The following is a 13,848-nucleotide window of genomic DNA, read 5'->3' as shown; positions in this document are numbered from 1 at the left end:
TTAGATTTTAATATTTTAAAACGGCCATTCTTCAAAATTTCGAATTTCTTAATAATGCTTTTAAATAGAATTGTTCAAAACTGTAGATTTTTAAAATTCACCTAATGCTTTTAAGATTGACAATTCTGATTAATAAAAGTAAATCTACAAGCGTATACAATTTGTTCTGCACAATTTGTTTTTTTTTTTTAATATTAAATAAATGCTTCTTTGATAACTAAGCTTTAATCAACGCAGGTTTTCAAAAAAAAAAAATCCGAAAAATATTAGTAAATCTAAAATATTGAAAGCACTCGTATCTAAAAAAATGTGGTTTAACGATACGTCTCAAAAATCTTCCAATCATTGCTGTTGAAAATCTATGAGTCGCTTTTCATTACTTAAAGTTATTTTAGATCTGGAATTTGAAATTTTAAAGTGAAATCTACAATTAATATATTTTAATAAAAGTAAAACACAAAAACTTAATGCAAATAGAGAAACATTTGTGTTTCTTAATACTCTTGCGCAGTTAAATTTAAACTTTCGAATGGAGGGTCCGCGTTCGAAACCTGTTAACTCATACTTTTTTCGAACATCCTGCAAACAAAGTGCAAAATTCCTTTTAGTTCTTTTAATAGATTTTCGATAATCGCGTCTTCGTATCTACAGCATAGGTCCGCAGCCTAAATTTTTCATTGCCGTGTAATATTTTTGAACTGTCAGTTAACATGTTTAAACCGCAGACCCTTCGAATTATCTTATAAATTGTAGAAAATATTATTTCACGTTAGTACTTTATTCCATAAATTAGAATTTAAACAAAATTAATGTAAAATCATAAAGTTTCGAAGAATACTTCAAATTCATCACCGGAAATTAGCATTGTTGACTAAAAATCATTATCAAGATTTCAAATTTCAACAATTTGAGGTTATAATACGTCATACACCGAGAATTGACATTTTCGATGAAAAATTATTAGATATCAAAGATTAAACATTTTTCAACGTTTAACATCAAAATTTGGTATTTTCAAACGAAAAACACTATATTTTGAAAGCGAGTTGAAATTTTTGAACAATTAAGGTTTATATTTATGTTTTTTACCGGAAATCGGTTCTTTAAACAAAATGATTAGATATCAAAGAAAATGTATGATTTTTCAACAATTTTAGGTTATGATTTTTGTTTAAAATTATTTAATTCAAAAGCTTCAAGAATTTCTACATTTTTATTTCCAAACGTTCATCTTATTCTACCGGAAATCGGTATAAAAAAATAGGAATTTTAGTTTAACTTAGAAATTAATAAAAAGAAACCTAACATAACCATCGTTATGTTTTTTTCGTTTTTCACGCTCAAAGACTTTACCCAAACATAATTTTGACATTGTAACTCCGCAGCTTCATTAATTTTCTATGATTTCTTACACTAAGCTTCTGTTTGAGTCAAAAACATCATAAACAATGAAATAAATGTTTGTCTGTCAGACAAAATGCTAACATTATTTTGAAAATAAAGAATCATTATAATAAAAAATTTGAACCACCGGATAATCTCAGATGTTGAGTAGGAGGAAAACTTTCATTAAATAATGAATGAATGAAATAAGAATCTGTTTTATTCGAATATAGAGACCCCGTTGGAAGAGCAGCTATCGCTGCATCGCTAGTGCTCGTTACCGCGCTAATCGAAGAATGAACCGGCGCATGGTGTGGTGCAAGAGTACTTACGTAGTACTTGCAGTTTGCAGTGTTTAACAGTAAGCAGGTGAACAAAAGACTAAGAAGAAGAAGGTATTACCAGGATTGTACTTCCCATATAAGACACTGTTACAGTTAGATGAAGCTCCAGTCGTCTGCCTGTTGCAAGAGACGTAACTTCACGCGCGAAAAAATGAGCTTCACTGATTTAAATAGATCGACGGAATCACGTGATTGAATCAAGTAAATGAAAAAATCCCATTGTGCCTTGTGAATCTGATAATCAATCTAGTTATGTGAAACTCTCAGAGATTTCTTTTCATCCCCTAAAAATATAATAATAATAAAATTAATTTACAGTTTATTCTGATTTTGTATGATGGTATTATTTCCTACAATTTGCAAAACTTTTACACATTTTTTCTATTAGATTCATATTTTTGAAAAGTTTTATAAAGGAATTTTTGAATGGAAACTGGGATAGAGTGTAGTTAAATATTTTTAGTATTAATATCGGAAGGAAATATTTTTTTAAAATCAATTTTGAATTTGGTTCAAGTTGAGAGAAAAATCCAAATGTGCTCCACCGAGAGGACTGATTACGATTTTCGCGAACGATGAGGTCGATGAAATGCGGGAGATATCGCAGGAGGATAATTGCAGAAATTTTTGTGTTTCTGATTTACATCGAGATTATAGATGGCCAAGGTTTTATGTTTAACAACCAGCTGGCAGTTATCGCAAATGGTGAATATATTTACGATGAAAGATATTAGTTTAAATCTTTAGGTTTTATTGTAGAAAAACTCTGTTTATTCCAATAATCGCATCAACTTTTTTCATATTTTTCTTTCTTAAATTAATCATTTTGGCTCATTAAATTAAATTTTTATATTTTTCGAGACAACCTGCCAAACTTTAAAATGATATTTTATTTTTTTACAGACTTGAAAATATTAAAAAATACATGTTAATCCTTTACTACGTTCTGAACTGTCTTAAAATCTGTTAAAATCATCTGCAATTTTTTGTCAAATTTTACCATTTTTCCTAATTTCAGAGGGTTTAAAGCATTCAAAGGAATTTGAATTTAAGATTTTAATTATTCTGCTGCATATTCCTTATAACTGTATTCAATCTCGTAAATCTGTCCAAATCCAAATTTAACTAATTTCAGAGGATCCACAAAAATGTTTCCAATTATATAATCCTATATACATATCCCTCCTGAAATCTTATAAAATTCCTTTCAGTATTTTCAAATGTTTTAGAAGTATTTGTAGTCCTCTATAACATAGGATCACAAAAAACGATGAACTGTAATTAGGCCAAAAGTGGGTCTTTACTGTTCATTTTTATCGATGAATCAGAATACGAAAGCGATATCTTTCAATCATGCCAGGTTTTTCGGAAAACAGAGGTTTTTGGAAATTTTTTGGAAACAACGTAGGGAGCGAACCTGAAGTTGTAATTACGTCTGATAGACCTCAACCCTTATCTATGTGACAAAAAACACCTTTATCGGTGTAATGGGATACCCGAACCACCCTTCTTTCAATTTTTCAATCAGCAAAAAGAGAGAACAAAAATTAAAACTAAACTAAACATTTTTATAAATTTGAAGTAATCACCCAAGTTACCTTCAGAAAACCACAAGTTATATTCTCAATCCCATTATCATATTTAACAACACGAAAAAACCATCCCTAACACCTACTTGGTGAAATCCCGAGTGTCTGCGCGCAACATACTCAAGAACATTTTAAATGTGAAATAATGGCACAAGTCACCTTCAAAATACTTCAAGGTATATTTCACCGAACACTTTTACCCGAGCAAATCCCAAGTCCACCAGACAAACCCTCCAAAATTTTATAAATTTGACATAATCATCCCAGTTATCTTCAGAAAACGACAAGTTATTCTCGTAATCCCATGATAATATTTAACAACTCCATAAAACCACCCCTAACACCTACGTGATCAAATCCCGAGTGTCTCCACGCAAAACACCCAACAAAAATTTTTTATGTGAAAGAATGAAAAGTCGCCTTAAAAGACTCTAAGTTATATTTCCGTTCCCATAGTAAATCTCAGAAGAAAACCCAACGTCACTCAAAGTTGATTTTTTTATAGTGACCACCCGGGTACCCCATCACACTGATGAAGGTGCCAAACAAATTCTAACCTCCCAACGCTCCCCAATTATTAATAAATACCTTGATAACAGCGCAATCACTTTTACCCGAGTTATGCAAAATTCGCGCTCGATCTTTGTGCTACCCCCAGTGATAACTGTAATTTAATAATTATGAATTCTCTTTTGTTAAAGCTCCTTCGGGTGTAAATAAGACATTCAATTCACGCGCAACGCGCTACGCACTCGATTAAAATAGTACATATATCCAAAACAGACAATTTTCTATGTTCTGTCAGACATTAATAACGTGTATGATTTTTAATACCTAATTATAATTGGTAATTGTTTAAATAAATTTAATTGAAAAATTACAATTATCGTCAATTTCCCACCAGCACATTTCACTTCTCGAACAAAATCAATTTTTAATCACTTATGAAAATCCTTCCCACATTATATTTTACCAACCAAAAATAATTCTTGACTTGATAAACAATTTTATCAACTAATTCAGAAATTTACTACTTAACAACAAATGAATACTGATTTTTGTAACGAAATCAACTGCCAGTCGCTCGGCAAGGCCCATGTATATTAGAAAAGTTTGTCAGATGACAAAATTTGTAATTATTTGAATAAATTTGATTTAAAAAATACAAATTTTTGTCAATTATCAAAAAGCAGATTTCATCTTTTCAACAGATTTACCTTTAACTGACTTGGAAAGTCAGTTAAAAACCTTATGATACTTTATCAAAGAACTATAATTTTTTATTTCATAAATAATTTCACAAACAAATTCACAACTTGATTATTTATAACAAATTAATGTACTGTTTTGTACGAAATCAACTGTCAAAGGCTCAGGAAGGACCTATTTATTATGAGACTTTGCCACGTGATATCGTTTGTTATTTAAGTAAATAAATTGTACAAACAAGTACAGATGTTGGTTAATTTTTAACCGGCAGATTTTATTTTTTCAACGGAACTAACTGTAAATAACTTCTCCATATACCTTTCTAATGTCATTTTATCAAGAATCTGCAATTGTTTTTTTTATCTAATTAAAAGTGTATAATTATATAATATACAAATAACAAACGTTGTTATTTGGCAAAGTTTCCTTATTAAAAAGGTCCTTTCTGAGTTATTGGCAGTCAATTTCATTAATAAAGTGTCATAAGGGAAGAATTTCTTTAGTAATTTGAAATTAATTCGGTTAAAACGAATGCAATTTACTAATTGAAAATTGGCAAAAATCTGTAATTGTTTATAAAATATATTTTAATAATAGAAAAATATTGTCACCTGACAAATTCTCGTAATAAATAATATTATAAGTTAACAATGATCTGTACTTAAACCTCTCAAGACATGCATTTGTAGAATTACTTGCTTAAACAAAACAAATATTCTGCTCTGAAATGCTAAAATTTTGATTTTGTTTGAGCAGTTTATTTTTAAAAAGGACATTTGTTGATACTCATCAATTTAATGTAGTTCGACCTCTCCGCTAATGCATTTAGAGACAAACTCGCGTGTCAAAACCAAACACTCTGCGCGAAAATGACAACGTTTTACATTTTTGCTCAATTTGCTTATAAAAGTAATGTTTATCATGTTTTGACAACTGATAATGATAATTTGCAACTTTTATGAATATATTCAGCAATTAAACTGAAAGAGACTGAAATTGGTAGTAAGCTAAAAATCTATTAATTTTGTTACAATAATTGTTTATGACAGTAATATTTTATATAAGTTTACCACTATATGTTGCGTTAGAGACTAACTATAGCAATTTCAGCCTGAAAAAAGTATTCATTTTACAAATCACTCCGTTGTTTTTTTGTTAACCTAATTTCTTCATGGCACTGCAAAAATGAGTTATTTCTCGAGATTGGTGACGAACACATTGAAAAAAAATCTGCCCGTTTGGCGTGCACATTCTCATCGCACGCTGCACGCGCGATTAGCAAGTTTGAGCGCGCCTAGGGCGCGCGACGGTTGATTTGCGCTCTTCGCGCTCGGATATTTATTCTTTACATTTGTAATAATTGAATAAAACTTTAACGAAAAGATCTCTTTTAGATGGCAGTATTTTTATACTTCTTCATATTCTAAATTGTCTACTTAATTAAATATGGTCAAAGATTAAGTTTCTCGAAGCTCTGTAGGCTTTCTTTTTTTAAGAGACCTTTCAGCAAAAAATCTTTTCTGACAGTGCTATAGAGTCACATCAATTTTTATTTTGCCGGTACATAATACTTTATTTTTAACGAAAACTTTTTTATTCTTATTCAGCCTTCTCAATTTCCCAGAGCAATTTGAATGACCACCTTTAAGAAAATCCTGGCATACATGTAGTCTATTTTTATTTACAGACTATTTATTTTCAGGTATTTTATTTGATTTTGCTGAACATTTTTTTACATATTTGCATCACACCACATCAGAATGTCAAAAATTTATTGACTTATTTCACATTTACCATATATTAATCTTACATTTACAAAAACTAACGCTTACGTTTTATCTTATCGAAATTGCCTTTACCAAAATTTGGATGTTTGTGATGCAAATGGATATAAGCGAATTGCGGAGTTTGTTTCTAACACGTGGACTCCCTGCAGCCATTAGCATGTGCACTGAATAAGTTGAATGTCACTGACGCTTAATTCGGTGTAAATCTTATAATACATGTACAGAATAATCTAATGAAACTACTTTAAAAAGAGAATTGCAACTAAATAATTATTGAATTTATAAATAAATTGTCGCGTCAATTATAATATATTACAATATTATTTAATTTGAATTTCTGTAATTTTTTATTCATCAGCATTGTACTATTTAAACTTATTATCTCATACTTCTCACTCAAAACAATTAATTCTTTAAAATTTTAATCTACATAGTCCACTCAGTTGAACACAGCCTAAGGTAACCTACAATTGGGAGATTCACGCTTCTTGCAAATTGCTATGTGCGCGTCGTATTTTTACCATTGGGTGTGATCTTTTAAGAACTCCATTTCATATTGAATCTCAACCCATTCATATGCACATTAACGAATCGTAGAATGATCATAGGAATTATTTCAGGTTAGTCAGTCTCATTCAACTCTATTCACTCAGCATTGTAACGAATGTGGAATAGCAGATTTAAGAGCACCGCGCACAGGTGACCGATTAAAAATGTGGCCAACCGATTGCATTTTTATTTTTTAATCTGAAAATGACAGATACGCAATTCAAACCGACTCGCTTACTATCGGTTCTTTTTTCCTGGGTAAATATCTCAGTAGTAAGTTTTTATTTTTTGTTTAAACTGAAAATTACACTTTTTATCGGGATCTTGAATCGAACCTGTTCCCATTTAATGTTAATGTTACTTTGAGATTGTAAACTTCCACATATTTTTTCTGTGAACTGGATAATGTTTTTAATAATACTTTTTTGGGCTGAATTCAGAAGCACTTTAGCTCGCAATTAAACTCTTGTATTAGTTTTAGACAGAGATTTCGATTTTACAGAGTATTACTTCGATCTCTCGAAAAATTCCTATTTTGTTGATTAGCTAGTTCTGCGGTTGGAACCATTCAGTTATACTTATCCGGTTATACTTATCCGAAGGTTAAAATTTTTAATTTTTCTTTTTGCTTACGTTTGTACATCAATATTAACTACATGTACAATATGCATCTAATATGTTTGTTTGTATCCCATTGTTTACCAAGCGGCGGGCAAAATTAATTGGGGGGGCTTACTTAACGCCCCCCCCCACACCCGGATATAAAATTTTCCAATTTTCCTTTGCAGAAGTTTGTTCGTCATTTATGCAATTTATAATCTAATATTTTCTTGTATACCCTTTTAGCTACCAAGTTAGGGTGAAATACAAATTTCAAGTCATCTTCCCAAAGTTCGACATTTTTCATTTTTCCTTCTGCAAGAATTCGTACGTCATTTTTACTGTATGTATATGAAATATTTTTAGTTTTACGAAAATTAGATGATGTCCGCCCAAAGTCAGAATTTTCTAAAATTCGCTTTGCAAGCATTCGTTCAATATTTGTACTGTTTGTGCATTCAATATTTTTATTTTTACCGGCCTAGCCTCTTGGTTAGCAACTTAGGGGCCAATTAAAATTCCGTGTGATCCTCACAATATTAAAATGTTGCAACTTTTGTCTTTGCATGCGTTTGCGCTTCGCCTCATTTCCACGTTTTGTACTGTTTGAACCTCGAGTGTTTTCGTTTGCCCTCAAAAATTTTTTTATTTTTTATTTATGTTATTTCACACATTTGCAGTTCTTTTGAAACGGTTCCGAATCTAATTCATCCAATTATTTATTTTAAACGCAGTCCCATGGACGATGTGGAGGTAGCTCAGTTACTGATCTACCTCCACTATTCCACTTTTCTACTGTAGGAAAGTGGGATAGTTTTGACCAATTAGGTTATTGCACAAACTCTAAAAATCATATCATTAGTCAAAACTACTCCAATAGTCTACTAATTTACCTCTATAAGTCTGCGTCCTAAATCTTTTTGCCACAAAAAGTTATTAGTTTGCAACAAAATTACAGAAATTTTGTTGCACAGAGGATTATGTCAAATTAAAAACAGATATGTTTGGCCAGGCAACGTTTCGCCCGCCCTGCCTGCATCCAAACTAAGATTTTTTGGCGCCCCAAATTGTTTGTCAAAACCCTCAAACTTACTTCTCGAACGAATACTGACAAATTTTTTCTAAGATAAATTTTCTAATTACTTCAAGGATAAAAGAAAACCTAGCATTTACTCTTTAAAATACACCAAACTATACTCCCACTGAAAAAATATATTTCAACCGAATCCAAAAGTGACCCCTTGCCAATATAACAAAATATACCCCAACTGGATCCACCCGAAAAATATAACAATTTTTGATAATACAACAAAGGCTATCTTAGTTAAATTAGCCCAAAAATCGAAAATCGTAGATACAAACTTAAGAAAAAAGAAAATTAGACAAATTTTATCTTCGGTGGTATACCTGAAGTTAGCCTCCCAAAATTAAGTTTGCGCGTAACTTTATAACTAAAAGATTGCACTAAAAAAATCTGTTTCGAATTTCACATGGTACTCTATTACCACTTTCGTAACCGAATATTCTATGCCATATAGGCACAAGAATTAAGGCAATTTTGCATGAAATATTGCGATTTTATTGCCATACTCAAAGAATAAGGAGCTTGTGTTGCGATTGAAGTATAATACGATTCCGAGCGAAATTCAGAAAAGATTTATCTGAATGTACGATCGAAAATATTGGAAGTATAAATAGTAAAAATTGGCATCCAGGCACAAATCTCGAAAGGGAATATTATACCAGGGTAAATTCTTAAAGCACCCATCAGTTTTATTTAAAAAAATATACTTAGTACTTAAAACTCTGTAGCTAAATACCTTAATATTTAATCAAAAATGTTGGGTACATGCGAATTTTAATTTCGCTTTAGATTGCTATACAAGAGTGGCGATTGGTTCTCGATTATCGGATGCTAATACCACTACTGTCCAGGTAGCAACAGTTTCCGATTGTGAAGATGCGTGTTCAAATAATAGAACTACATGCAAATCTATTAGTTTCGGGTAAGTTTTAATTCCTTAATTATAATATTATTTTATCATTGCAGTTTATATAAATGATTATTTTCATGGTCATTCATAAACAACATTTAGAGAATAAATGGAAAATAAATGTTTAGATAAGAAGCTTCAATAAGATTAATTTGATCTCCTCTCTATTATTTAATCGAACTCTCCATTCTCCATTTAATCTTTTTTTTTAAGTAACTGCTGCACCAGGAAACAAGATTCACTAATTCTTGAGTCTCCAATTTTCCAGGAAGAACAATTTTTTATTTTGTGACCAAACAATGCCATTTTATTGACATATATCCTTTATCAGGCATTCATAACATTTGCCTTTTAAAAAAAATTTCTTACAATAAAGTAATCTCTTATTAGAATTGGAGTGAGAGGTAATGCATCCTGCATACTCGGGAATCAGATTCCAAATTCCGATACTCTCCAAACAGATGAAGATTACGATGTCTACATCAGAACTCAAAAAACACCACATTGCGAGGCTGATCGATTATTCAGTCTTAGCGGTGGTAGAAAGATGCAAATGTCCAACAATATGACCACCGTCATGCCAACTATTAGCTTCATGAACAATCCGCTTCCGATGCAACCCGGTGTCGTCTTTCAATCAACAAGACCCAACGGAGACAGGAGTACCGGAAGCACAATTAATCAAAGATGGTTTCCCACCAACGACGACGACTTTCGATCTTACGACATCGAAAGAAATAAAAATATCCATAAGGATTCCCACGATAAAAGTTCCACACATGATTCCAACTACAACAATTACAACCGATTTGATAAAAATGGAGGAGTGGATGAAAAGGCACCTGAGTTTTTTGATAAAATTGATTATGGGTCCTTCTTCGGACACAAAATTAGGACCATAGAATCCACGAAAAGTGATTCTGGCGACAGTGGATTTGGAAGTTTTTCCATCGGGAAGAATCTTTTTCCAGTGGATTATTCCGAATATTCGAAACCGATTGTTCAACAATCATATTTAACAATTTCTGGAAAATCAGAGACTGGAGGAAGTAAAGGTTTTGATTCAAGAAAACCGGTTTATACAGAAGTTCCTTTTGTTACAAAATCTTTAGACAAACCCCCTACGGGTTCTTTTGGATTTGTGATCGAACATGGTTCTGATAAAGTGGGTTATTCTGGGATAAATTTTGGTGGATCAGGTCATCGAACTGATGTGGGTGTTAGGCCTATTTCAATTTTCGAATTTCATGGAATAGATAAGGCAAAAAGTAGAATTGAAGATTCGGATGATAATGGGTCGAGATTTAAAATGAACTCGCACAGTGATCATGGGATTTATCGGTATTCAACACCGGTAGTTCATCGTAGAGAACCCGAAAATCACAGGTTTCGTCAGACAGGTCAGCTACCAGACACTTCAGTTTTCAAGTATTCACCGGAACGGAGTTATCCTCATTATGTCACTGGCGGGAATGATGGAGGACACGGAATTGGTAGTACTAAAGGTAAGATAATAAGTTCTTTGCTCCTTCATGTAAAATTCGTGTTCCTTCTCTTTAATATTTTTCAGCTGAATGTCTGAACATTTCCAAAAGCACGTCCACAAACTTAAAATTTTCGAATGGCAGGAAATGTTCGTAACAGTTATCAGTAACTAGGATGCACTTCTCTCTATAATTGATTGAATAAAAAAATCAGATATAACAGTGAAAAAGGAATCGAAAATCAATTTAAGGAACTTCTATTTTATCAGAAAATTTCAGTTCATCTGATTTTGTTATCTCGTCAAATGTTAAATTAAACATTCATGCCACGTTGTAGCAATTAAAAACACGATTCGAACAAAAATACTTAGTAGCTCGGTTTTATCGTAGTAAATCCATCTGTGATTAACAAATGCAACGGCATTGACACGGATTTTAAACACTGTGCAAATTAGCTCACTGCAATCACCAACTTCCGGTACAGCCTCACATATGCTGCACATAATGCGTTCAGCCACAGCAGCTTTAATCCGTTAGCAATAAGGTGAAGGATTTTTTTACAATTCGGCGTTAGTTCCATAACGCATCAACAATTATTGATTTAATCCATAAAATAAACAAACTGATGTATAACCATTTGAATGTCTTTTTACTTAAGAAGAAATGAGTTCAACCCTGCTCTACAACAATACATCATGTCATTTTTGAACTGTTACCTGATATCGATTTTAGTTAAATTTAATTGAAATTTGATTGTAATCATTTTGTCAACCTTTTGGTTTTGATATTTCTTGAAATTATTATAATTTATAAAAAGAAAAAAATATATTCTCTTATGTTTTTTTTAATTGGGAAAATATTTCCGTTCATTTCCCGACATTTCCTTGATTTCAAACATTTTTCGTAAGATTCAAATACTAAGATTGAAATTTCTCTTAGAACTAAAAAATTTTTAAATAAACTATTCAAAACTTTATTGAAAAGTGAAATATTCAAAGCTGACAATTCCTAATTTAAAAGCATATGAAACTTTTAATTAATACATTAAACAAGCTGTGAATTCGATATTTTGATCTCGGGTGTTACCACTTTTTTGTATATTTGCTTTCTCCTAGAGAATGTCAAAATTAGAAAATAAAAGTAGATAAATCAAAATGTCTTGAATCAAGAAGTATTTTTTATTCTTGAATGAACTTTAAATTATCTCCATGAACAAATTTCTTCAGTAAAAAAGAGATTTTTTAAATTATATAAATGACTATAAGTGCCCTAGTCTTTAGTAAAATGTAATGAAATTATAGTTTAATCCATTCATCTTAAATCAAGGAGTATTATCTATTTCTACATTAATGTTGAATTATGTTAATATGAAAAGCTTTAGTATGAAGAACCGATTTTTATAAAATTATAAATAATCAGAACTTTCTCACTCTTGAATAAAATGTATAAATAATATGGGTAAATCGTTTCGGTTAAGTCAGCGTATCCTATTTATTCTTTTATCGGCTTTGAAGTGTGTGAATGAGAAAATTTGTACTGTAAAAATCGATTTTTTAAATAATATAAATGTACATCATTTCCGTACTCTCTGAAAAAATGTATTAATATTGGTGAATCGATTTGTCTGGAGCTAAGAAGTCTTTTATATTCTTGCATCAACTTAACATTATCTTAATAAAAAATGTGCTATAAAAAACCCATTTTTAAAATTTCACAAAGTGCTAAAAAATTGCTAATTAATACTTTTAGAAAGCCTCCAGTTAGTTTAGGCATATTATTAGTGAAAATAAGCCCTACAAATTCAATTAAACGAATTTAAACATTTTCGAAATTGTTATGATTACAAAACTTGCTCTATAAGTAGGAAAAAATTACGAATTTTAGATAACAGACAATTTTGACTTAAATAAAGTTAAATTATACTAATCTTACTTTGAAGGTTGCAATTTTTAACAATGTTAAATAAACGCGGAAAAACTGTATATTATCAAGTTTAAGGGGTTGAAAACTGCACAAAATTTTTCAATTGAAAACCTTATTCATTCATGAATTTTAAATTGAAATCGTTAAACATTTAGTATCAGATAAAAACTTGATAAGTCAATTTTACATCTGATATAACTTACAATTGTAAATTTAAAACTTTCAAAATTGCATAGATTAAAATTCGAAACTTTAAAGACTGTAAACTTTGAGTGTAAATCCAAATTTACAATATTGAACGGTTTTTAATCTATGCATTACTTATAAAAAGGTAATACGTATTCTAAATTTAACAACTGAAAAGTGTTAACTAAATTTTTTATTAATAAATTATAGCTTTTCAGCTTGAACCATGAAAAATCACTTAGCTTTCAACTTTAAGAACACTGAATTTCAATAGTTTGAAAGTGTACAATTTCAAATATAAATGATAGTAATCTTCTTTTGTTATCTGTGTTATGTGTATTATTAGTTATAGTAAAGAAAACAGACATTGAGCAATGTTTACAAAGTACGTGTTATAAAAGGTTGCATGTTAATATGGATTACTATTTTCAATTCCGCGTAAAAGAAGCACTTCGCGTGATTATTCGTAAGTTTTAGTAGTAAAAACCTGTTATTAAAAAATTTCTGAGCTGAAAGAAAGAAAACTCGGCGTTTTCGGGCGTAAAGAAGGTGACGCTACAGCGGAAACTGTGCTTCCTGAAATAATTATTGAAATAATTGTGACCCTGATAAATCTTCAAGGCCAAAGATGCGCTCCCTTCTAAAGTGATGTCACTCAAGAAGCCTTGCGTGATCCTTATTACTTTTGCATTATTTTCTACTAATTTTCTCGTGAAGCGAACTCATGGCGAAATACCTTCTTTACGGTATCATAGTCATATCACATGATTCGGACGTTGTCAGCTTAAGGCAAATACGAA

At 30.9% G+C, this 13,848-nt stretch overlaps 1 protein-coding gene across 2 annotated transcripts in view; it reads left to right on the top strand.

Annotated features, from left to right (window-relative positions):
- The first annotated feature begins 1,875 nt into the window (after positions 1-1,875).
- Positions 1,876-13,848, top strand: part of LOC117168318 — a 20,943-nt gene continuing 8,970 nt past the window's right edge. For both annotated transcript variants that reach the window (XM_033353891.1, XM_033353890.1), the window contains exons 1-4: positions 1,876-1,928; positions 2,245-2,432; positions 9,335-9,467; positions 9,846-10,960. In XM_033353891.1, coding sequence (XP_033209782.1) covers positions 2,303-2,432; positions 9,335-9,467; positions 9,846-10,960 — 1,378 coding nt within the window. In that variant the 5' untranslated portion in view covers positions 1,876-1,928; positions 2,245-2,302. The remainder of the gene's footprint in view (positions 1,929-2,244; positions 2,433-9,334; positions 9,468-9,845; positions 10,961-13,848) is intronic.

This window comes from Belonocnema kinseyi, chromosome 2 (assembly GCF_010883055.1).
Source record: "Belonocnema kinseyi isolate 2016_QV_RU_SX_M_011 chromosome 2, B_treatae_v1, whole genome shotgun sequence".
In the NCBI taxonomy this organism is placed as follows: Eukaryota; Metazoa; Arthropoda; class Insecta; order Hymenoptera; family Cynipidae; genus Belonocnema; species Belonocnema kinseyi.
This window is presented reverse-complemented; position numbering and strand designations above follow the sequence as displayed.